At 45.6% G+C, this 23,714-nt stretch overlaps 1 protein-coding gene across 1 annotated transcript in view; it reads left to right on the top strand.

Moving 5' to 3' along the window:
- The window catches only part of LOC135897277 (uncharacterized), a 119,135-nt gene that overhangs the window by 10,237 nt on the left and 85,184 nt on the right, over positions 1-23,714 (top strand). The window contains exons 2-4 of the mRNA XM_065425878.2: positions 1,686-1,777; positions 9,516-9,605; positions 19,921-20,039. Of these exons, the coding sequence (XP_065281950.1) occupies positions 1,686-1,777; positions 9,516-9,605; positions 19,921-20,039 (301 nt within the window). The remainder of the gene's footprint in view (positions 1-1,685; positions 1,778-9,515; positions 9,606-19,920; positions 20,040-23,714) is intronic.

Below are 23,714 nucleotides of genomic sequence, written 5' to 3'. Positions count from 1 at the left end.
TCTTTCTCAATACATTTTATTGTTCTTTTTTTTTTAATGCGAGGATAAATGCCTCAGGGCATACAAGGGAATGGGATGGGGGTGAATAAGGATATTGTTCATAGTACACGCTAATAGTCATTACCGTAATTTTATTACTCGTACATTTTATGGAATTTGGATCAACTCTTTTAGGCCCCTTTACAGCCCCGGCACATTAAAATCACAGAACCCATCTTGCCACTGCGAACTCATTAGCATTAGCATGGCGCTTTTTGGGCACACCTTGCCCTTGCGCCATTAAACACCAAACATCATCATCATCATGGCAGGGTACAAGAAGTCCAAAAGTTGCGCAGCTCGAGTTCTGCAATGCAGGCATAACACGGCAAGTGAAATGAGTGGTGAGCTGCAGATGCGGTTATTAGGCATAATCTGCATCGTCCATGTTAGTTTGAGAGGCATGGTAAAAATATTACTGTTTCCAAACTGCAAGTATGGTTTGCTTCTTAGGCGTTTGGTCTTAAAAACAGCAGAAAAAAGCCGTTCCTGTGCTACAGATCAGCAACTTACACCCTAGGGCATATCTTGAACTGAACTTCTGTCTCCTTTGGTAAACATGCAGAAGATCTTGTTTTTCCCTCGGCATTACAGGGCATTAAACATCAAAGTAAGCTACTAGTCTTGACATATTGATTGGGGCATGTTGTTTAATCTGGAACAACGTTGGTTTGATCAGCCTGGACAGCTGAATAGTGTACACATGCATGAAAATTTAAGCATGTAAACAACACATCCGGTGTTGTATATAGGCAGTAGGTGTGTGTAAGCGGTGTTTCAGTCATGCATATGTCGTGGTGTTGTGTCGTCAAACTGGTTCACAATTTTTCTGCACTTCCCCCACCGATGGTGCCGACATGCAAGCTGCTGCTTTGCACTTGCATGTTGGCACCATCGGTAGGGAAAGTGCAGAAAAATTGTGAACCAGTACTACATTTGTGCTGAGCCTTAAGAAACAAACGGCACGGTTCAGAGGGTGCCATTGCTGAACGCGAATGGCTGGATGCAGCACATTGTGAACTGGCTAAAATGATGTAGGCAAATTAAACAAACCTTCGGTTTGGCCGACACTTATGTGTTTCGTTTACTTTCTGGGATGCCTGTACACTGTCACACAAAAGGTTAGGCACAGGTGCATGTCAAAGAACACCGTCTACTACAATGTCCCTCATAGACCACATGTGCACCTTTGGGACATTAAGCCTCAGTTATTCGTAGGATGTGTGACTGTGGAATCTGAAGCCCTATAAATTATGAGTGGCGATGGCATCTGTGCAAGTCACTTCATCTTGGTTTTTCTGCAAGCATGCAATTCTTTTTCCATTGGGGTTGTGGCTTTTATTTTGATCATAAATGCTTTCTTGAAATGAAATGCTATGTAGACCAGAATTTTCGGCGCTTGTAGGTTGCAGCCATCTTTTTCTGGGGACTGTTGAAACTGGTGCATGAGTGAGAGGGTTGGCGCTCAGCCAGGTACTTGTTGCATGCGCAGCCCTCAGTCACTGCACCGGCCACACCGACAGATGGTGACTGAGGTCAGGATTATATATGCTTGCTCTAAATGTGGGTGCGGCAATAAAAATATTCTGGTCTGTGTAGTAACAAGTTTTTTTACCCTGTCTTACCAGTATTTTTTTCTTTTTTAGGGAGATAAACAGTGGCGAAAAGGCCATCTGGAAGGCACATGGCAACACTATATATATGGAATCTGGAAAAATCAACTCACTCCACACATTCGGTTTGTATACTTCAATATTTTACTGCTCTGGCACTTCAACTTCTGTAGTGCTGTATTTTTCAATTTTTACAGTAGGCATTGAGTTGCGAAGTTTGGCTAACCTACACTGATTGCTGCACATAAGTGATCGCACTTGTGTGAAGTGGTCAAACAAGTGGGTCAAGCGCCGAGAGCTGTTTTGGCACTATGTTATCTGAATCACAGCTGAGAAAGAGGCAATCACTCGATCATTACCACCTCTTGCCAGCATCAAAGCATGCATACCTGGTAATTGACAAAGTAGCACATGCACACCATACGCATGCTCGTGGCACTCTGCATGTGTATGCAAAGCCCACTGCTCACCAGCAAAAGGCAAATATTATTTGGTCTGCACAATAAGCAGTTACAGATTTCATAAACATTAACTTCACTCTTATTATGCTTTGATTTATATAGAAGGGCCTTAATAGTATGCTTGCCTTGTTGAAAAGTTTGTTGAGGGATTGTACAAGTTGTGTAATTTGACACAAAAGTCACTGGGTGGTGGGGCCTTTGTCAGATGAAGTGCATCTGCCTTTAGTTTATTCATCCCTGACATTGTACAGTCGATCCCGGATATACCGAACTCGAAGGGGATCCCGAAATAGTTTGATATATAGATAATTCAAAATATAAAATATGCATGTCAAAAGCGTCTCTAACAATTCCACACATCTCAAGGCAGTTTCCCGATGTCGTGACTAACAGGAACTTACCGATCTGTGCCTGCCATCTTGTTTGGCAGTAGAAGGAAGGAAAGAAACTTTATTTTTCAAAAAGAAAGGTAGGCGAGCGTGGTTGGGCCTTTAGTCCAAGGCTCCAATGGCGCGAGCGGCTCGCTGGGCTTGGTCCAGGAGAGCCACTTGGCTCTCCTTTCCTTCGTTCGCAAGCCATGCCTCCCACTGCCTTTTTAACATCAGTGGATGTGCAGTTATGTATGGGCTGGTAATATGTGAAGGCCGTTCCAGGCACTCCCATGTGATATGTTGTTGTTGGGGGTTTGTTAGAACACCATGGACAGACGTCGAGAAATCTAGTTCGGTTTATTTTACTGAGTTGTTGTAGGTTGGGGAAGCTGTTTGTTTGAATGCGTCGCCAGTCCCTACTCTGCTGTCTGTTAAGGGCCTTGTGTGGATGACTGTACTCTCTGCGTTCCTCCCGCTGTTGTTGAAGAATGTCACGAGTGCCTTGTGTGGATGACTGTACTCTCTGCGTTCCTCCCGCTGTTGTAGAAGAATGTCACGAGTGCTTGGAAGAAGTCCCGCGCTCGGCTCGGCCGCAGCCCGGTTGTTGAATCCTCGAGCTATATGGTCCGCCACAATGTTACTCTCCAAGCCCTCGTGAGTCACTCCAAATAATGTCGTGGTGTTTTGTCAGGGTTTGTCCCAGAATTATACATACCATTTTGGGTACTGTTCCTCTGAGAAACAGGCGACATGCTGTCTGCGAGTCAGAGAGTATGACTGCCAATTTGTTTCTGTGTGCTGCTTCATTCTGCAATGGCCACGGCTATTGCAGCCGCTTCGGCCGCACACGTGGACAGAGTTACGACTGTGGCCGCTATGACACGTTTTTGAGTGACTGTTAGTGTGTGACTCTCTCTACTGGCTCTGCTAGCGTCTGTGTAGTATGCGGTAGAGCCTTTCCCAAAATGATTCCGCAAGGTTGCAGCTCGTGCTCGTCTTCTACCTGCATGGTACGTTGGGTGCATATTCTTTGGTATCGGTGCCACCGTAATATGAGATCTCGTGTCCCTGTCCAGTAACACTGTATCCTCGTCGCAGTACAGCGGTCGTGACGTGAAGCCCAGCTTTTCTAGAACTGCACGTCCCTGTTTCGTTGAGAAGAGCCGCTCTTTGAGCTATGAGGACCGCGCTCGCCTATTCCTCAAAGGTGTTGTAGATGCCCAGTTTCTCAACTTTATCGGATTAGGCTAAGCACTGCCTTGAAGGCTTTCCCTATAATTGTATTAGCTTGTTTCATCTCCTGGTTTGTTAGTACTTGGTACGGGATTGCTTACGTGACCCTGCTAATTATAAAGGCATGGACCAGCCTGATCGTTTCTACTTCAGTTAGCCCATCTTTACTGCTGGATATCCTTCATATCATATGGGCTACGTTCCTTGCTGTTGCTCTCAACTTTTGGATGGTGTGTGTGGTGCCTCCATTCTGTTGTACCCAGATTCCCAGAATGCGCAGTATTTTCACCTCCCTAATGGGACGTTCATCCAGATGTGTCGTTATTGGTACAACATCATTTTTTCTCCCGTATTTAGCCCCGATTCTGATCAGCTGGGTCTTCTCAGGGAAACATTTCATCCCTGCTCCGTCCGTGAAAGCCATTATCTTGTTCACTGCTCTCTGGAGTGTGTCCTGTTTTTCCGCGTACAACCCTCTTCGAGTCCAAAGGGTTATGTCGTCCACATAAATAGCGACGCCTAAATATGGGTCCTGCTGTAGTTCAATGGCGAGCTTACGCATGCCCGCATTGAAGAGGATAGGAGAAAGTATAGCTCCTTGTGGGGTGCCTCTGTTCGGGAGGTCAAAAGTGTCGGACCTAGTCGATCCCAAACCAATTGTCGTGGTTCGGTGCGTCAGGAAGGACCTAACGTATGTGTATATGCGGCTGCCACGTTTTATGGACTCCAGGCCTTCCATGATTGAGTCGTGGGAGATTGTATGAAAAGCTTTCTTCATATCGAGTGCCAGTATAAAATTGTCACTTGAGCCTCTGATTGGGTGCAGGACATCGTTTTTCAGAAGGAGAAACATGTCCTGGGCTGATACGTGTGGCCTGAAGCCGAACATGTTGCTGGGTAGAAGGTTTTCCATCTCTACATAGTAGTTGGACAGTCTGGTTAAGATCACTTTTTCAAACAACTTTCCTACGCATGATGTCAGTGAAATCGGTCTTAGGTTCTGGATATCCCTGGATTTACCCGGCTTGGGTATTAGGGTGATATTGGACTCTTTCCAATCTATTGGGAGTTCTCCACCCTTGCTCCAGATTTTATCATTAAAGAAGTTCATGATTTGTGTTAGGGCTGCGTCACTGAGGTTTCGGATCATGGCATTGGTAATCTGATCATTTCCTGGAGCCGTGTTTTTACGAAAAGATTGGGCTGGCGCGTATATTTCTTCCAAGGTTATGGGTGCGTCTAAATCGATTCCTCTATTCTTTTGTATTCCGTGTGTAGCACCTCTGTGGTAAGCTTGTGCCCGACATATATCTCTTTGATCGTGTTTATTAACTTGATGTTGCCCCCTTTAAACTCGTTCTCTAGGGTTTTGAGTGTCCTGTTCGCCACTGTTTTTGTACCTCCGGGGTCCATCATGCTTCGCAAGACGTGCCATGACCGCTTAGTACTCAGTGTGCCTTTGAGCGAGTCGGTAAACTGTCTCCAATTGGTGTCACTCAAACGTTGTGCATGCTCATTAGCTTGCTGTGCTAGCTGGGCTATACGTGTTTTCAGCTTTTGGTTAAGTTTCTGTCTCCTCCAACATTTGGTGAGGCTCCTTTTGGCATCCCACAAATGAAGTAGGTCTTTATCGATCGCTGGAGTTTCAGTGTTCGTTTCAATCTCCTTCGTTACCCTTGCGTGTGTCCTTTTGATTTGTGCTGTCCATGTGCGTACGTCGGTCAGGTCTCCGTGAATGTCTAGCCCTTCGCAGAATTTCACCCAGTCTGAGATCTTGGCTTTCCCGATCACCCTTCTTATCGTGGCCGCACTGAGCGATATACTCAAAATGAAATGGTCGCTGCCAAGATTTTTTCCTAGATTCGTCCACATCGTGTTCCTTGCGGTGTTCGTGAATGTCAGATCTGGTGACTTGTCTTTTGAGACACTATTACCAGTGCGTGTGGGGAGATCTGGCTGTGTAAGCTGGTATAGGTCGTACCTTTCCAGTAGGTCTGCTAGCGTTATTCCTTTGGGGTTTTCTTTGCAATAGCTCCATTTAGAGTGCTGTGCATTAATGTCTACAGAAATGTTTGTCCTTTCCTTTTAGAAGGCCCAATAAGTGCACTAGTATATTCTCGAAGTCGGCCTGTTTCTCTCTGGGAGGGCTATAAACATTTATTATTACTGTTTTAGGTCGGCAGCGCTTTTAAGGCCAGACCATGATTATGTGATGTTAAATAGGCTCATTCCCTGCATAGCTAATACTTAGTGCCACGTCCTTCTTTGCGAAGGTAGCAATTTGTGGGTACTCCAGGGTCTTGTAGCACACATAGCCCTTCAGATTTACTTGGTGTTTGCCTACCTCCTGTATGCATATAACATCGGGAGGGACTGGAGACAATTCAATGAATTTTGTGAAATTGGCGAGCTTTTTCTGCAGTGAGCAGCAATTCCACTGCCATATTTCCACTTGTTCGGTCTGTTTACTATTACTGTCTAGCCATGATTGGTGTTCCTGTAACCTGGTCCTACTTTTTCGGTTGTCTGGTGGGAGAGCTCGGGCTTTCACTAGTTCTCTTGCGAGGGTTCTGCGTCTGGCTTAGGTCGCTAATGGTGCGTTCCATCTGTTCTAGTTTGGCAAAGACAAGCTGCATCTGCTGTACAATGTAGGCTAGCGACAGTGTTTGTAGTTGCTGCGTTGTCAAGGGTTGCACAACGGGTGCGTTCGCTGGGTCTGGCGTGTTGCTCGATTGTTTTGAAGTAGTGCCTCGAGGCATGCCACCCCAGACTTAACCTTATCTAAATCTGTTTTTAGTTGTCTGTTCTTGTCTATTACCCTTCTGTATTCAAGGTGTTGCGTGATTGGTGGTGTAACTGGTGTATGTTTGGCAGTGGGAGATTCAATTTGTGCCCAGCTTACCTGATTCGCCTGTGGCTTGCTCTGTGTCAGGGATGCCCCGGGTGACTTGCTTCTCAGATGGGCTTTCGCCTTCGTGTTCTCCTGTGTGGTTGGTCTTGGCCTCGACGTGGACCTTCGGCGCTGCTGCCCTGGTTGTCTGTGCTCCGAGCGGTTGCTCGATGGTATGCGGGTTCTTGAGCGGCTCCTGTTGGTCGCACCTCGTCCGCACGCCCGTTCCGATTCTTTGTCCTCCGAGAAGAACCAGCAAGGTGCTGGCTTGTGTGATTTCTTGGGTTGTTTCGCTGCCTGGTTTCGTACAGGATTGAGGCGTTTTGGGCAACTGTGGTTTCCAGTAAGATGGTCCCCAGAGCAAATTTCACATGTCGGGGTACAGTTGTGAGTTACTTCTGGGTTGCGCACGCCACAGGTACGGCACATGGGCAAATCTGGTTGCGGGCACACGTCGGTGTGGCCGCCAACTTCTCCACACGCTCGGCAGAATTGGTTTGTGTTACAAAAAGGAATGCACTCCTTCTCACCTCCTCTGTAGTAAATGTATCTCGGTAGGACGTCTCCGAAGAAAGTAAGGAGAGCACTGTCTCAGACGGAGTGTGCGGCTCTATGCCGTGGATAACCTCTCCTGGTTCCTTCGCCTGGCGTGACGTAGACATTGACTACGTGCGGTCTTCCATTGATCTTCAAAGACGTGACGCCGCTCATCGCCATTGTGACGGTTGCATCCGGGTTGGACGCTAGTGCTATGTTGGAGGCCGACCGGATGCGGAGAATGAACTGGTCCCACCTGATTTTTCCTTGACAGGCCTCCACTATTGCGTCGGGAAGCGCTTCGGTGGTTACATTCCTCAGTGGCAGTCCCTGGTGAGGTCGAAAGACCACTTTCAGGTCATCCTTGGGTAGTAGTGGTGGGGGCCTGCGTCATGTGGACTGACCCCAATGTTTTGGCTGGTTGTCCGCTGTATGCTTGCTGTCCGCGGAGAAGTCCCCTCCTTGCCGTAAGTTCCGCTCCTTTGCCTGTTTCTTCCGTGCTCTGAGCGATTGGGATATCTGCCACCCCTCCTCTGCGTGGTCAGCCTCCGTTTGGGTGGGAAAATGTGCGTTGGCGTGCGCGGACTCCATGGTGCAATTTCCGGCCAGTCATTCATCGTCCTGGTTTTGGGCGGCAAAATCCATAACCTCATTGCCCAAAACCAGTGCGAGTTGTTGAGCCACCGGATGCAATTCCGTAGTCGACGTCATGGTCGTCACGGTAACTGCGACAAGGTCGTGGTTGACGTCTTCGGGCGTGCGTCTCCCGGCATGGCCGCTGCTCCCCTACTCGGGGTGGCAACATGGGCGATGTGACAAGTGACATGATGGGCTGAACAATTAAGAAGACAAACTTTGTGGCCAGACTTCTCAGCTCGGCATCCCACACCTGTAGCCACTCAACGAAAAAATCGCGTGTCATCCAAGCTTTCTTATTGGACGCGTATTGAACCGAGAGGCCTTTCGCATTCTTAAAGCAGCGTGGCGACCTGCTCTTGCCGATAACAAATGGCCGTAGTTCGCATGACCCATCCATATTTGCAACAAGCAAAATTGATACGCGCACTTTGCTCTTCTTTCCACCGTGGTATGCAGTGCCCTTCAGATGCAGTCTTGTTTGGCAGCATTTGCCGAAGCAGTGCCGTCTCATCTGTGTTGAATATTTGCGACGGTGAAAAGCTGTCGGAAATATTTGGCTACTCTTTGGACAACCACTTCTCTATGTGACTTGTGCTAGTCACTTCGCTTTCGCGCGAAAGGCTCTTTCCCACGATGCTGTAGCGACGCTTAAATCGCTGCTGCCAACCAGTGCCACCAGTGAAGCTTTCTTCTCCGAAGGCCACAGCAAACCATTTGGCCTTCTTCATGAGCATTGGGCCGTCAACAGGTATATTCTTGGCACGTGTCTCCAAAAACTAGGAGTACAACGCCTTTTCGACCTTGTCAAAGGTTGGGACGCGCACATGACATGCTCCAGGGTGACTGGACTGCACTGCCTTCAGCTTAACATTGGCTTTGTTCTTGAGGATCGTACTCGGGGTGTTGCGAGGCATTTCGAACACCGCGGCGACCGATGACTTTTTCTCGCCAGCTTTTGTTGAAAAATCCAAATTCTTGCGTTTTTTCGTGGCCATGACTCCGGAACACGTGCCAAAAGCGGAAAGAAAAACGCACTGCACCACATGAGTCTTAAGCCTTCACATTGGCCTCGTAAATAAAAGGAACAAAGCGAATCGAAAGACGCACCGCTCCCCGTCTCCGCACTAGCACAAGTCCAAGCTGCACTGATCTCGTTCGTCTCGCTGCACCAGCGGTGTCAGCCAGCCAAAACACAGGAAACGGGCACTTGCGGTCAGCGTGGTTTCTCCCTCCCACTTCCCTTTCACTCCCGATCGCACTCCAAGTGCTCCTTGTCACGTGCCTTTTACCCACACGCCCCCTTCTCAGAGTGCGGGGCGGTGCACGTGATATCGCAGGAACATTGCAAGAGCTTTGTGAGGAGATGCGCACTTGCGGGGTGGGATGCGACGGAAGAAGCGCACTTGCAAAGGTGGGGTATGGTGGGAGAAGCGCACATGCCGGGGCGCAGCTCAGCACGAAGTTTGGTACATCGATATGCCGGTGCACGGGAGTTCTATATACGTGAACAATAGCGCTATACTTTTGCATGGGATTCCCAAGGGGAGTTTTAAACTGTTCGATATAGGCAATAATTCGATATATCTGGGATCGACTGTATGTCTAAACCAAACTGAAATTAACCTTCAGAAATATCAGTATGGCCATGTGCTATATATTTGTGTTCAAACTTGAGCACTGAACTAAAATGTTTTTGCAGTCCCCGCTAATTCACCATGTTTTCCCTCCACAGACCATGTTTTTGACTCTACGAGCACCAACCTTGAAGTTTATCAAAAGTACTGCCACCCAATTGTGGAGTCAGTTATGCTGGGCTTCAATGGTAAGCTCCTTGCAGCATGAGGAGGAACCAGAAGGGCTTTACCACTGTGTCTTTTGCTGCCGTGGGGGATAATGTCTAAGTGAAGAGACAAAGGTAGCGATGCGGGCTTGTTGGTGCATCTTGACTGAAGGGAAGTCAAGTACAGAGAAACACTAGGACAAAAAGAAAGGAGGCATGGTGGACACACAAGCACCTGTTTGTCCACTGTGCCTCCTTTCTTTTTGTCCTAGTGTTTGTGCTTAACTTCCCTGGAAAGGTCTTGGGAGGATTACAGGTGAGCAACGGGCAGACCCCTCCCCTCCCCTTTTTTTTCTTTTTTCTTATACTACTTGCAGCCAGTTTTTTTTCCTGATTGGCTTATGTGATGCATAGCCTCCATTGCACAGAGTTGGTGAGATGAAAATAGAGCATAGCACAGCTGTTGTGCTCTCGCAAAAAGAACAACTTCTCAATGTTTGCCTGTACAACTAGTCATTCATTTTATGTGGTGAATATTGCCATACTGAAGAAGGCCTGCTGTGTTGCCCCTCGAGGTAGTGCGAACAGCGAATGTTTGTTTTCAAGAAAATGCAGCTATAGAGTGGGTGATTTATACCCCTGTCACACGGTAAATCTAATGTCATTACCAACAAAATACATTTGTTGGAGTTAATGTCATTATCACGGCGAAAACTAATGCCATTTGAAAATGATGACATTGACGATAGGGAAAAAAAGACTCGAAAATAGCCTCAAACTCACCTTTATCCAATAATTATTTTCCAATATGCTAAATTCCCTTCGAATATGTGATCATCCCTTTCATACCATAGTGTTCGATCACTAACATATAAACATTGCCAATAAAGTGGAGTCAAGCCAAGCTGAAGATCAGGCAAGCAACATGGCGAAAAGCAGGCTACATCTGCTAAAGAGGAACGAGAACAGCAGTCGCGTGTCATCGCCATTCTGATGTGCATGCAGGCTCCTAATATCCACATTCTTGGCGTGTGCCACAGGAAAGCATGTGCATGCATTTACGTCAAGTCAACCAAAGTGGCCGCGGCCGATGCTCTAAGGTGAACCAACATGACTGCCGCAGCGAAACCTAAAGGCTGTCTAGTCACTGGATTGAGAGTAGCTTTCTGTAATTATGCACTGTGATGTACTTCAATGTCATTAAAGTAATAATTAGTTAATGAAATCAATAAAACAATAGTTATTTTTTTAAACAAAAAAGAATCACATACTGTTTGCGAAAGTGACCGGTAGGCTCGAGGTGTCGAGGATACACATTCAGTTCTAAAACGAATGTGTAAATGTCATTGTCATTTGTCATGTCATTTGTAAATGTCAAACGTTTGTAAATGTCATTTTCGATGAATAGTAATTTCTTGTAAATGACATTAGCTTTGCCGTGTGACAGGGGTATTAGGCAAGTATGTGCACTAAAGAAATGTAAATGAGTGACATGTTCAGCAATTTGACAATGAGTACAGGCAGCTACAAACAGCTGCCTGTACTGCTTAAGTTCACCTTAGTGCTGGTTTATGAATGCTTCAATCATGCATTGATGTAGGGCGACGATTGTGCGAGATTTCTTATTTACCTTTAGTTTAGCAGGCAATGTGCAAAAGGGGCAGGAAGTTTTGGGACATGGACAGAAAGTGAACAGAATTGCTGCGAAGGGTGACAAACACAGCTGCTGTTGGTAAAGGACAGCTGGAGATAATGAAAGAAAGGAGAACAGAGGACAGTTTGTGAAAGCAATTAGGCCACTTCTGCAACTGCTGTCCACATGTCCTAGGTGACAACAGTGGCAAGAGTTGTAAGGTACTCTTAAACAGCTTGAGCCCCCCCCCCCTCAAACCTTATTGTGCACTTACCATCTTCATTTCTGCTTATAATATGATCAGTGATGCATTGGCATCAATGAAATTTTATTGCGATAGCAATTCTACGGACACTTGATGTGCATTTGTGCTGCATTCATGCGCTCATGCTTCCGCTACCATGGAAGCTTGACAGGGTGCAGTGCATTTGGCTACAGAAATGATGAAGCCACATGGACACACCATTATTCTCTGCTCCGGAGCCAGGTTCCGCCTTCTGTTGCTGGCATGAACATTCTACACACACCAGTTTTCCTGCTGTGCAGCTACGTGCATGCAGTGCTCTGAGTGGAAGCTACAGTAAACTTCAAGACATGGATGCCGACTATGAGGAGGCTCCGGGGCTCGAGCCCCCTCCAGAGTTTTCCAGAGAGCCGAAGGGGGCCGAGACCCCCCTCCTGCGCGCGTTGCAGAAGTTCACCCCCCCCCCCCCCCACTACTGGAGTTTTGTAACCCACATCATTTGATGTTTCTTTTGACTTGCCTCTACCTTTTCACCTAATAATTGGGGCTAATCTTTACTGCATCATTATTTGTGCGGACGTGCACGGTTTCTAATTCATACTTTCACTTTATTTATTCAAACCCTGACAATAGGATAACAAGCACATTAGAAGCATCAGCCTCGGCTGGCTCATCCGTATTTTCTTACTTGAACATTGTTTTAAATTTCCACTGTAAACACCATGCACATATACATACAATATATTTAAATATATACACAGGACAAAGTTTATTATATTTTTGCGAGATGGGGAAGTAGGCAATTAACAATTATTTCTAAAGGTATGGATAGCCCTTGCCTAGAGAATGAATATGCTGCTGTGTGTTCGCCTCCTTTCAGATTGCTTTGCATGCTTTTTTGACCCTGCAGAAACCTGCAAACTTTAGTGACCCCTTCGGCGGAGTATCTTATTCATGGTGTATGAAATGCATGTGAAAGATGTGTTTCAGTATTGCTTCTCTTTCCAGTAGGCAATTCTAATGACTCATGAAAAAAAGAAAGGAAAAACTCTTCTAATAAGCTACAACATTTATTAAGGATGGAAACATTGTCACTTGCATGCAGAGTTCATAAATATATACAGGGTGCCCCAATTAACTATGATGCACCAACATTGAAAAAAAGTGCAATTGCATTACTCCATGAAAACCTAGTGCATGTTGTTTCCTGTAGAGTGTAGTAGACACCAGTAATTTTTTCGTTACTAAGACTTATTTAGGTAATTGTAAATAATTATCTAACTTGAGAGGTACTATCCTAATGATAGAAGTGTCGATGAGGCATATGTAGGCACAGCCAAGGGACATCTAACTGCAGTATTTTCAGTGACTTACTAATGTACTAATTGAATAAACACTGCAAAATATGAAAAATATCATGTGGCTGTGCCCCCCACCCGCATAATAAAGCAGCGCCCTCGAACAGGCTCCCTCCGAGTTAGCCAGAACAAAATAAAGGAAATAAAGAAAAACATCGTGATCTAGCTAGTGCCTCATATGGTGCACCCTGGCCGAAGTAACATGTCGCATTTGGTGTTAGTTGGAAACAAACTGCGATAGCTGTTGTCGTAGCGTAGATAAAGTGCACGGATGGGTCTTTTTTTTTTTTTTCCACAATGCCTATCACCACAAAAACGAATTGATAATGTGAGTGTAAAGATTTAAATGCGTTTTGTTTCATCCCAGTCACCATGTCTTTCTCTAATGAGCAGAAGGAAACCATTATCCTTGCCCTGGGAGCTGCAAATGGCAACAAGAGGAAGGTCGCAATTATATATCAGTCATGGAAGTGTGGCGCTATACCCAACATATAGACTATTATCAGAAATTATGAAAGCCAGAGACAAAACAACAGCTTCCAAAAACAGCCACGGAGGACCCTATCTTCGAGTCCTTACCTATGCACGGATGTTCTGGCATTTATGGCCTCAAACCCTCATGCTAGCTTACGGGACATGGCTGCCCAGGTACCAATTTACAAGTCATCAGTTTGGAGGATTCTAGATCACTCGGCCTTTCACTCGTACCACCTTAGCCAGCACCAATGCTTGGAAGGTAGGAACCTGCCGAATCGTCTAGATTTCTTGAAATGGGTCCTCACAAAAGCTGATGAGTTGCCAGACTTTGTGAGCAACATCATGTGCACAGATGAAGCCAGTCTTTGCAGAAATGCCCAGGTAAATTTGCGTAATGCACACTTTTGGAGTGGCTCTAATCCACACTGGGTGAAGCGTACTCGGCACCTGTACCAATCGGTGTTCAGTGTGTGTTGCAGAATTTACTATGGTGCTATAATCGGTCCCACCTTTTTCAATCGCACACTGACTGGACAGCATTGCGTGGACAAAGTCCTTGGAGTAGTGGCTGAGTTTCTCAGTAAAGTCTTGCTGTCGTGTCTTCCACTGCTGTGGTATCCACAAAATGGGGTGTGAGTATACAACAGCAGCCAAGCACGAAACTGGCTGGATGCGACTTTTCATGCGCAATAGATGAGAAGGCATGGGCCTGTAAATTGACTGACCAAGTCACCTGAGCTTTCTCTACTCAATTTCTTTCTTTGGGGTTATGTGAAAGATCGTGCTTACATGATCGAGACAGACGTCAGATTTGCTCAAGACAAGGATAATAGATGTCTGCTGTAAAATTAGAGCGTTGGTGATCAAGAACGCCACTGAAGTTGTGACAAAGCGGACTCGGTACTGCCTAGCTGCAGAAGGACACCTGTTCGAACAAACCCTCTAAGTTCTAATGTTCAAGTGAGGAGGAACGCTTTTATTTTTTGCCACGAGCTAGTTTTTGCCGCGGTTATACATTGACATGAAATCAAGAACCGTCACTTTAATTTGGTTTTGGTCCGAAGCACGTTTCTGCCTAGAAATGTACCTGCGTGTGCACACTCTCGATGCGGTGTGAGCAGAGCCAGGATTTTTAAACATTCTATGCCTATTACATTGCTTTCTGCATTTGGTGCGTACTCAGAGCAGTGCTTCGGCCGCGTTATCAAGGGGCTTTTGTTGTCATTGTGATCAGTCGGCCTTGAGATATGGATAATGAGTGTGACATAGAAATTAGAGGAAGGAATAGCTGCGAAGCCGCGAAACCTGCTGTTGGTGTTCCTTCCGTATCATTATCAAGGTGATGCACTGTCTCTTTCTTCAGGTTTAAGACAGGCAAAGCAGTTGCGTTCAGTCAGCTTATTTGAGGGCGCTGCTTTATGATGCTTATGATGCAGGTGGGCGCACAGTCGCATGGTATTTTTTATGATCGTGGGGTTCCTTTACCACTCGGGAAAAAATAGTACGCAATTAGTATGTCGCTGAAAATACCACAGTTAGATATCCCTTGGCTGTGCCTGCAAATGCCTCATTGACACTTTCATAATTAAAACATTAATTCTCGAGTTAGATGATTGCAAAAACCTAATTAAACCTCATTAACAAAAAATTCGTGGCGGCTACTCCGCTGTTCTGGAAACTATATGCACTAGGTGTTCCTCGAGTAATGCAATTGCTCTTTTTTTGAATACTTAGTGCATGATAGTAGAGACACCCTTTATAATTCACTAAATCACCGAAATAAAGCCAAGCCGCATTCACTCCAAATCAGAATCAACAGCAGTCATGCGCAGCAGCCCTTATACTCGCACTCACAGTAAAACAAAAGAGAGAGAGAGGCTGCAGTTTCTCCCGAAAGAGCAGTATTAGTAGTGATGGCGAAGTATATGACAATTCCACGAAGGAAGATTACGCCACCAAGAGACGCCAGATGCTTGGCGTCTGGCGAAGACTTGGGCTGTGAAAGTGAACTGTCTCCTACTACGAAGTCTTGTAAATACTCATATAACACCGTCGCTTCAGGGAACAGTTCTTCGAGTTCATACGAAGTTTCTTCAATTGCAACTGGTATTGGGTAAAGGAATATAGTACATGAAGTGAGTTTGCCAGCATCTGGTAGTTGAGCAGGCATTTGTAAGTTGAGGACGCACATACGAAAAACGATGCTTTATTTCCTACATTTTGGCTGGGGTCCGGACTTCGTCAGGGAGTACATGAAACGGTAAGGCACTGAGCTTAAATACGCACATGGCATATGAAGCCCCCTACGTGCTTGTCCACTGCCAAGACACATTGTTGCTGTAAGGGGCTTGCACTCGTGACAAATCAATAGTACATGTAAAAAAAACTCGCAATTGCGATGGTTGTAACAGGTTCGCATATATATATATATATATATATATATATATATATATATATATATATATATATATATATATATATATATATATATATATATATATATATATATATATATATTGCTTTTCTTTATGAGGGGGGTTTGGAAAGCTGGTCGAGCCCCAGCCCCTTCCAGAAAAATGAAAACTTTCTGCCTGTGCTTCAAGCTACAAACACCAGTGATTTTCCTTCGCTCTCGGCTCGTGCATCAAATGCTCTGCAACACCGCTGGCTCTGCTCCTCATTGTGCCAGCTTTCTGAGATGCGTGGTAGCTGCCAGAGTACTGTTTCTGTGGCACAGCATCAGCTGCCCTGCGTGTTGCTTCATGCCAACATGTTGCTCCCACATATTGTTAGAACATCGTCCGAGGAACTTTGTTACAGCAATAAACCTTGCTATTAGCTTTAGTGCTTTGCCTTATTGGTTGAAACTTATATTTTTTGACGGGACTACTGCATGATCAATATCGGTCTTGCTCCCAGTAGAAGCAGTGAATTCGCAAGTGCAACTTTTTCTTCCAAAAAAGCGAGTGCTCCTTTCTTATTTCTTTTGATATTCAGCCACCTACGGAACCCGTAGTGAATGTTTAAAAATAGAACTTCTGTTATCGTACCTTCTTTGCTCCACAATTCTTGTTCTTTGAAATTCCCATGCATATGACTGTCAGCTACAGTTTGCAGCCAATTTTTCAGAATGGCTTACCTGCTGATGTGTGAAGGAAGAGCATTTTGTTTGTTGCTATGTTTCCTCTGTAGTGTACACGATAAGACACACGGACAAGAATGAACGATGGCTGTCTGTGCTTTTCGTTTAACCCGTTAACTGCCTATAACATGTAAACTTGCGAGCTTTCCACAATTTCTTCACATGTGTATATGTGTAGTTTCTTGTAATTTTGACAAGTACGTAAATAATACACAATGAATTTTGCAACTTTTCTTTTTTTCAGCATGAACAGTGAAATGCATTCGGCATTCCTGGTATACTTTTTAGAGATAATTGGCAATAAATAAGCGCCTTTAGTAAAAATGTCCCTCTTTAAAAAAATTAAGTTTGCTTTGGCAGATAAAGGGTGAAAAGGACACTAAACGGCAGCCCTAAATTAGTGTAGTCTGGTGGAGCATTCTTTGAAAGTTCCAGCCTTACTTTTTTGGCACCAATTCACCGATTACAGAGAAAATTAAGGCCAAGCTTCCCCTTTTCAATCTTCGCACACAAATTGCGACGCCAGTGTCAGTGCCATGTCAGATTTCACACCATTTTCATATGTTTGGGCCATTTCTGTGTTCAGGTCTCCACACTGGGTCTCTGCTTACATTGGAATGCAGTTCAACACTTCCTTATAGGCAAACCTTTAGCCATCCCCGAGCGACCACTGTCAAAATGTGCGATATCGCATGGAACTAGTGCGGGAACTTCGAAATTGCGTCACGACCCACTCTGTTTTTTCTGTCCTTTCCAATTTGAAAAACCTCCACTCGCTGTGAGAGTGACGTTAGTATTAATATTAAGTGCATTCTGCCAGTGTTGTTTAGCCTAGCTTTATACAGTAGACTGTCGTTAATACGTCTCAGAAAAAAAACACTAGAAAAGCGTACTAACTTGGAAAACGTACGATCTGAAGTAATTAAAGAAATTGGCAGGCTAAATTTTAGACATTTGTGTAATGCTTAAGCTGGTGGTGCTCCGGCGGCCTGAGACGCGTTTTGTTGTTTTCTTATTGCGTGGTGTTTTAAAAGGGCGGCAGGCAACCGAAACAAGATCGAGCTAGTAGGTGTCGCCGCATGCCGCCGAAGCGAAACGTGATGCCCACATCGTGCCACCTGCAGCAGGGAATGGCAACGTGGTTGGATTATCACCTTCTAAAAGCTTGCAGTATGCTACCCATGGCACTATGCACCATGCGCTGTAAAACAGATGGGTGAAGATGCTTATCGCAACAGGTCTGACAGTGATAGCTAGGAATGCGGCGTGCGTCGTCATTTTTCACGTGAGGCGGCTGGCTATGCACTGTTCTCAACCGCGCGTGTCTCGCGGCTTTTCTTGCTCACATGGGATCTAGTAGCCAGAAAACGTGCATGATTGCAGTCTGCAGCAGGGAACGGCGGCTCATTTTGGTTATCGCTTAATAAAAGCGTGCGCCACGCTTCCGACGACACCATGCACTGCGAGGCAGCTAGCCGAAGATGCTTATTGCAGTAGGATTAGCAGTGATAGCCGGGAATGCCTCGTGCAACGACCGCGGAGAATTTTTTGGTACCGAAGTAAGAAACTGAGTGTGCGCTGCCGTTTTCACGTGAGACTGGCAGGCGAGTATTGCAGTGAAGCTGCAGCGGTGAGCAGTAATGTACTAAATTCGCGCTTAGCTTGCACATTTTCTTGTTTACATGGGATCTTGCAGCTGGAATACGTGTCATACTATTGCAGTTTGACGATGTACCGAACATTGGCGCCGAAAAATCGTGTTTTCCGAGAACGTATGAACCAGCAAAAATGAGCAGAACTCTATTGGGTCATTTTTCGTGTTCTCGATAGCAAACGTTGGCGCCGGAAAAACATGCGCAATGGGAACGCATCAATGAGGTTCTATAGTTGACCTCGCAGTAGCAAAATCGGTGGGGAATGCAAAAAACTTCGCTTTCATGAGAATTTCGTTGGTGCGGAAAGAGACAGCACAGATAGGTAATGCACCGCAGAACAAAACTTTGCTGTCAAAATTTCGTTAGCCTGCTTTGCAAGCTTTGCTCGAGGATATAGAAGCGCATTGCCGACAGTACAGAGTGCACAGTGCCATTGCGACAGTACAAGCAGTGGCAGCACTGCCGTAGCGCAGTATTCTCAGTAGATTAGTTTCGGAGATGCAGTCACTTTTGCGAGATATTGCGTAACTTGGCACTGGACTTAGAGCAACAGCACATGCAGCAGCATTTCTCGAGCGCATGCTGTTGCACGTAGGCGCCGACGCGTCTAGTGTTGAGCGCAAAAGTGATTGTATCTCGTGTCCCCGAAGGCAAACGATCGAGATAACGGCCATTTCATGCAAATCTACGGCCGGCGCCGAATCTGCATGCGATGCCTGTCGGGTGGCACCAAAACCAGCGTTCTTGAAGCAAGGGATGCATATTCCCGGACAATCGCTCAATCATGGCCTGATGCGTGGCACTCCATATGCTGCGACCGCCACCTCAAGTGCCATAAACAATTCCAAATGGGTGGGACATGGATTTTCTTGTTTTTGTTGCATTTTTATCACCAAGGCACACATTAAGCAGTGCACTGCCGTGATCAGCGATTGTACTTCGAAATGCACATTTAGTTTGTGTTCAGTTTCGCCTCATGCGATTGGCATAGGCCGGAGCGAACGCAAACTGAATGCACGTTTCAAACAACCATCTACGATCTTGCCTATAGTAGGCTTGCAAAAACCGTCGTCACATGTCGGTAGCAACATGGCTAACAACACGCGTGCCACTTCAAACGGGTGATCAACAAACAAGATGGCGGCCATGACGTGTTTCCAGCACACTGACCGCTTCTGGCGCTTAGTTGTTTTTGTGAACGAGAATGGCGGTGCCCACAGTAGTAATGTGGTGGTATTTTACGTAATTTTAGTGCAAAACAATTGAATTCGAGCACATTTTGGAGCCTACTAGCCTTATGCAAGTAGGTAATATGCAGGGTTATGTTCCAGTAAACTTTGTTGATGCTGGATTGCAATACAGCGACATTTCGTTGCCGAGAGGTTCGAAATGCATTGAATCCTATGGGCGTTTGCTGGGGATACGAAAATGTTTGATTGTTGCGAGAATTTCATTGTTGCGGGATTTTGTTATCGTGGGTTTTGGCTGTACTGTATTTCTCTCCAGACCCGCTGCAGTAGCTTAATGGCTATGGTGTAATGCTGCTGAGCTCGAGGCCACACGAGCTGCATTTGATGGGGGTGCAATGAAAAAAAAATGCTTGTGTTCTTAGATTTAGCTGCACAATAAAGAACCTCTGGGGGTGAAGATTAATCTGGAGTGCCCCACTACGGTTTGCCTCATGATTATATTGTTTTTGCATGTGAAACCTCTTAATTGGATGTTTCTTTCCCCTTCACTTTGAGTGCCTGCTTCTCAAAATGTTGCTAAATCTTTGCTTAAGTGTGCATGCATGAGCGACCTTCCTCCCACTCATTGCTTTGCTGAAACATTTGATGCTCTTTCCAGGGACCATCTTTGCCTTTGGTCAAACATCTTCTGGCAAGACGCACACAATGATGGGAAACAGCAGCCAGCCTGGCCTTATCCCCCTGGCCATAAATGCTATCTTCGACATCATCCAAAATGTAAGACATTCAAGATAGCTGTTTTTGGCTGGCCACCTGTTCACAGCTGCATCTTGTGTGGCATAATGCTCAATAAGCATTACACATGTAATGCCCAATAAACATTGCTCAAAAAGCATTGCATGTGTAATGCAAAGACTTGGGATTGTTCCCCACCTGCAGCAGGTTGTTTCTTCATCCCCTTTCATTACCATTTATTTATCATTTCTTTAATTCAGTTAGTAAGTACAAGTAATTTCCCCTATGTTGTCCTTGGTGTCTTTGTTTGTTGGCTTCTCATGATATGGATAATGCTCAGTTAGTGTGAACATAATTGCGTGAACTTAAACAGGCAGCCTTACTTACATGCACTGCACCTTCAAGTGTTTTAAATTCTGTAAGACTTACCTTTATTATGCCGAGAGAAGCCTTCTACTGCATGTGTTTGTTGCTCTCATTAATGGCACAATACCGTATTTACTCGCATAATGATTGCACTTGCGTAATGATCGCACCCCGGAATTTTGTCTTCAAAATTCTATTTTTTTATTTCCCGTGTAATGATTGCACCCCGAACTTGCCGCAGCGATTAGTCATGTGCCAAGTCTAGCTAATAATGATCGCGCTTACCATCTGTCAAATGCTACATGAACGACTCGTCTGCACGCACCGAACATTCTCTCATTTCATTACTTTCATCACTTTCCGCACTTCCATGGCAAAAAGAGGTACAACCAAACTTGCCTTTATTATGGGTAGGCTTTGTAATGGTTGTGGTCAACATAAACAAAAAAGGCGCCTTTCGTTTCTTTTCATCTGCACTCGTGAGCACGCAACAAATTGCGTGCGGCAATGATAGTAGCCACGTTTACACTGATACGTTAAGTGTACCCTATTCACACGCCGACGCTTGTAACACAGCTATTTGCCCACCGTTGGCGGAAACGTGCCGTGTTAGGGTAGTAGTGAAGACAGATGCCGCAGCTTTCGCAGCACGCCGGCCATCCATTTCTGTCAGTGGCAGCTAAGCGCGCCCATCTGTTTCTGTTCCCTTAAAGTGGACATGGCTACGTTATTGCCGCAAACTTGCCAATATTAACGATATTATTCATCACTGATATGGAACAAACTGTTTCAATGCACGTAATGTACTCACGAGAAGAAAAAAAGAATGCCTTCGGCTTGCTTTGCCGGCCGCCATTTTTGTTTTGGTGTCCCGCATCCGGCAGCAAACCCGGGACGAAAAAAAATTTTTTTTTCGCGGGAAGTTTAACTTCTGTAATGATCGCACCCCTGAATTTGTGTCAATTTTTCTGACAAAAAATTGAGATCATTATGAAAGTAAATATGGTATTAAAAAACTTGCTTGTGCACCCACAGTACACTGAGTTCAAGTTTGTAAGGAGATTTTTGTAGAAGTACTGTATTGGCTAAAATCCTCCCCCAATGCACACGCACGCTTACACACACACACACACACACACACACACTTTACTATCTTTCGGAGTGTACCAAAGAGGTATCAGGTTCGATCCTGGCTGCAGCGACCACATTTTGGTGTAGGTGGAATGCAAAAGTGGTTGTGTATTGTGCATTGGGGGCATGGTAAAGAACCCCAGATGGCCAGATAAATCCAGAGTTCCGCTAAAGTGACGTAGAATTGGAAAGTGCCCGGAACGCGCTTCCAAAAGTGAAGCCAAACGACCGTAACGCCGTTGGGGGCTCTGCGATCGGTAGCACTCGCACGGCGTGGTGCAGAGGCAGAATGTCTGCTTCCCACGCAAGAGACCTGGGTTCGAATCTCAGCAAGGTGTAGTGTTTTTCTCTTTTCTTTTAATACTTCAGGCTTTGATGTTTATATTTATACTGCTGCTTAATACTCGCTTCCGTTGCTATGTAAGGCAAGAAAGAGTGAAGGAATAACATCAAAATTTAATTTTTTAATGTTGAAAGATTATTTTTGCAGCACCACGTCACGGGAATGAACATAGCTATCCCAACCAAAACATGGCCTCCTACACCTATACGCATACACAAGCCTGCCGACGCCGGCTTGACAGGCTCCGCTTGCTTCCCTGGCTGTGCTTTTTGAAGCCATCGATGCAAAAGGGAAACTGGCTGTAGTAGAAGGCGTTCAGTGACCGCGAAACAGCCCAGGTTCGAATACTGCATATTCTGCGTCAACGCGCGTACTTATACACTGAATGCACCCCAAGAGAGAAGTCTCCCATTGCTGATGGTATGCAAGAAGCATGCACTCTGGTAATTCTAACCACACCGTTTCCAGTCACTGAATGTCGGCTACTACAGCCTGTTTCCCTTTTGGGTCAATGGCTTCAGAAAGCACAGCCAGCGAAGCAAGCGGAGCCTGTCAAACGGGCGTCGGCAGGTTTGTGTATGTGTACAGGTCTCGGAGGCCATGCTTTGGTTGGGATAGTTTTGGTCATTCCCGTGTGGTGGCACTGCAAAAGTTATTGCTCAAGGTAAAAAATTTAATTTTGTTGTGATTCCTCCATGTTATGGTTCACTCTTTCTTGCATTACATAGCAACAGAAGCAACTATTAAGCAGCAGTATTAATAATATAAACATCAACGCATGAAGTAGTAAAAAAAAAGAGAAAAACACTACTCCTTGCTGAGATTCAAACCCTGGTCTTTTGCATGGGAAGCAGACATTCTACCTCTGCACTAAGCTGCGTGAGTGCTACCGGTTGCAGCGCCCCCAACGGCATTACGGTCTTTTGGCTTCACTTTAAATGCATTGAAAGAGCGGCCGTTCCGGACACTCTTATGTTCTAGTACACTCTAGTTCCGAACTACAGTGTGCCTCACGTAAAATTTTTTCTGAGTGTACTGGCGAGTTAGTAGGCTCTGGTGGCGATGAGAGTGGCAGAAATGAATTAAGCTTAACTTGATCAGTAGTGCTGAATCTTGAATAAATGTGGCCGCTTGTTTCTATTTGCTCCCAAGCCCAGCGTTTGATCGCTGCGCCGCCCGCACGTACCACCTTTCTAGGTACTTTTTCGCCGTAGCGCCATGACACACGCCCTAGATCCTTCTATGCATTTGGTTTTGCTCCCCTGGCTGTGACAGGGCGCGCGGTGTGTTCAGGCCAGCCTGCATTCGCTGAGTTTAGGCGGTGTAGGTAAATTTTAATTCTGAACGCTTAAGCTTACCCTAAGATTACCTTAAGCTTAATTTGTATGCTTACCCAAAGGGAAAACCGTCCCTTCGTCCGTCCCGTAATAAGACGACAGCTTTCGAGATAGCGCCCGCAGTAGCGAACGAATTTGCCATTGTGCTGCCTTCAGCTTCAACAGCAACGAAGCGGTGAAAACACAGTTAAGACTATGTAAGCGACAAAAACACAGCGTGCAAAGCTATGAGCTGTTGGCACTGTTTTGTGGGCATCGCAGATGCTTTCAAGCTGCGGCCCACGCGGCATTGCCATAAGGAGTCACCGACTGAGTACGCTCATGGCTCAATAAAAGAGAATTCTAGTGCGTCCAGTATTCGGGCAAGCGTGGGCGGTTTGCCGGGTGAACAGGGGCGTAAACGTGAGCGGCCAGATTGGTGGCGCAAAGCTCAACCACACAAACACTGAGCCAATTGATATATTCTGCTTAGCTGCTGGTGTAAATTTTGGACAGCGGTGCAATCGTGTGGACAATTACGCCACTGCCGAAAATTTGCAC

This window comes from Dermacentor albipictus, chromosome 1 (genome assembly GCF_038994185.2).
Source record: "Dermacentor albipictus isolate Rhodes 1998 colony chromosome 1, USDA_Dalb.pri_finalv2, whole genome shotgun sequence".
In the NCBI taxonomy this organism is placed as follows: Eukaryota; Metazoa; Arthropoda; class Arachnida; order Ixodida; family Ixodidae; genus Dermacentor; species Dermacentor albipictus.
Note: the sequence above shows the minus strand (reverse complement) of the source record. Positions and strands in the feature narration are given on the sequence as shown.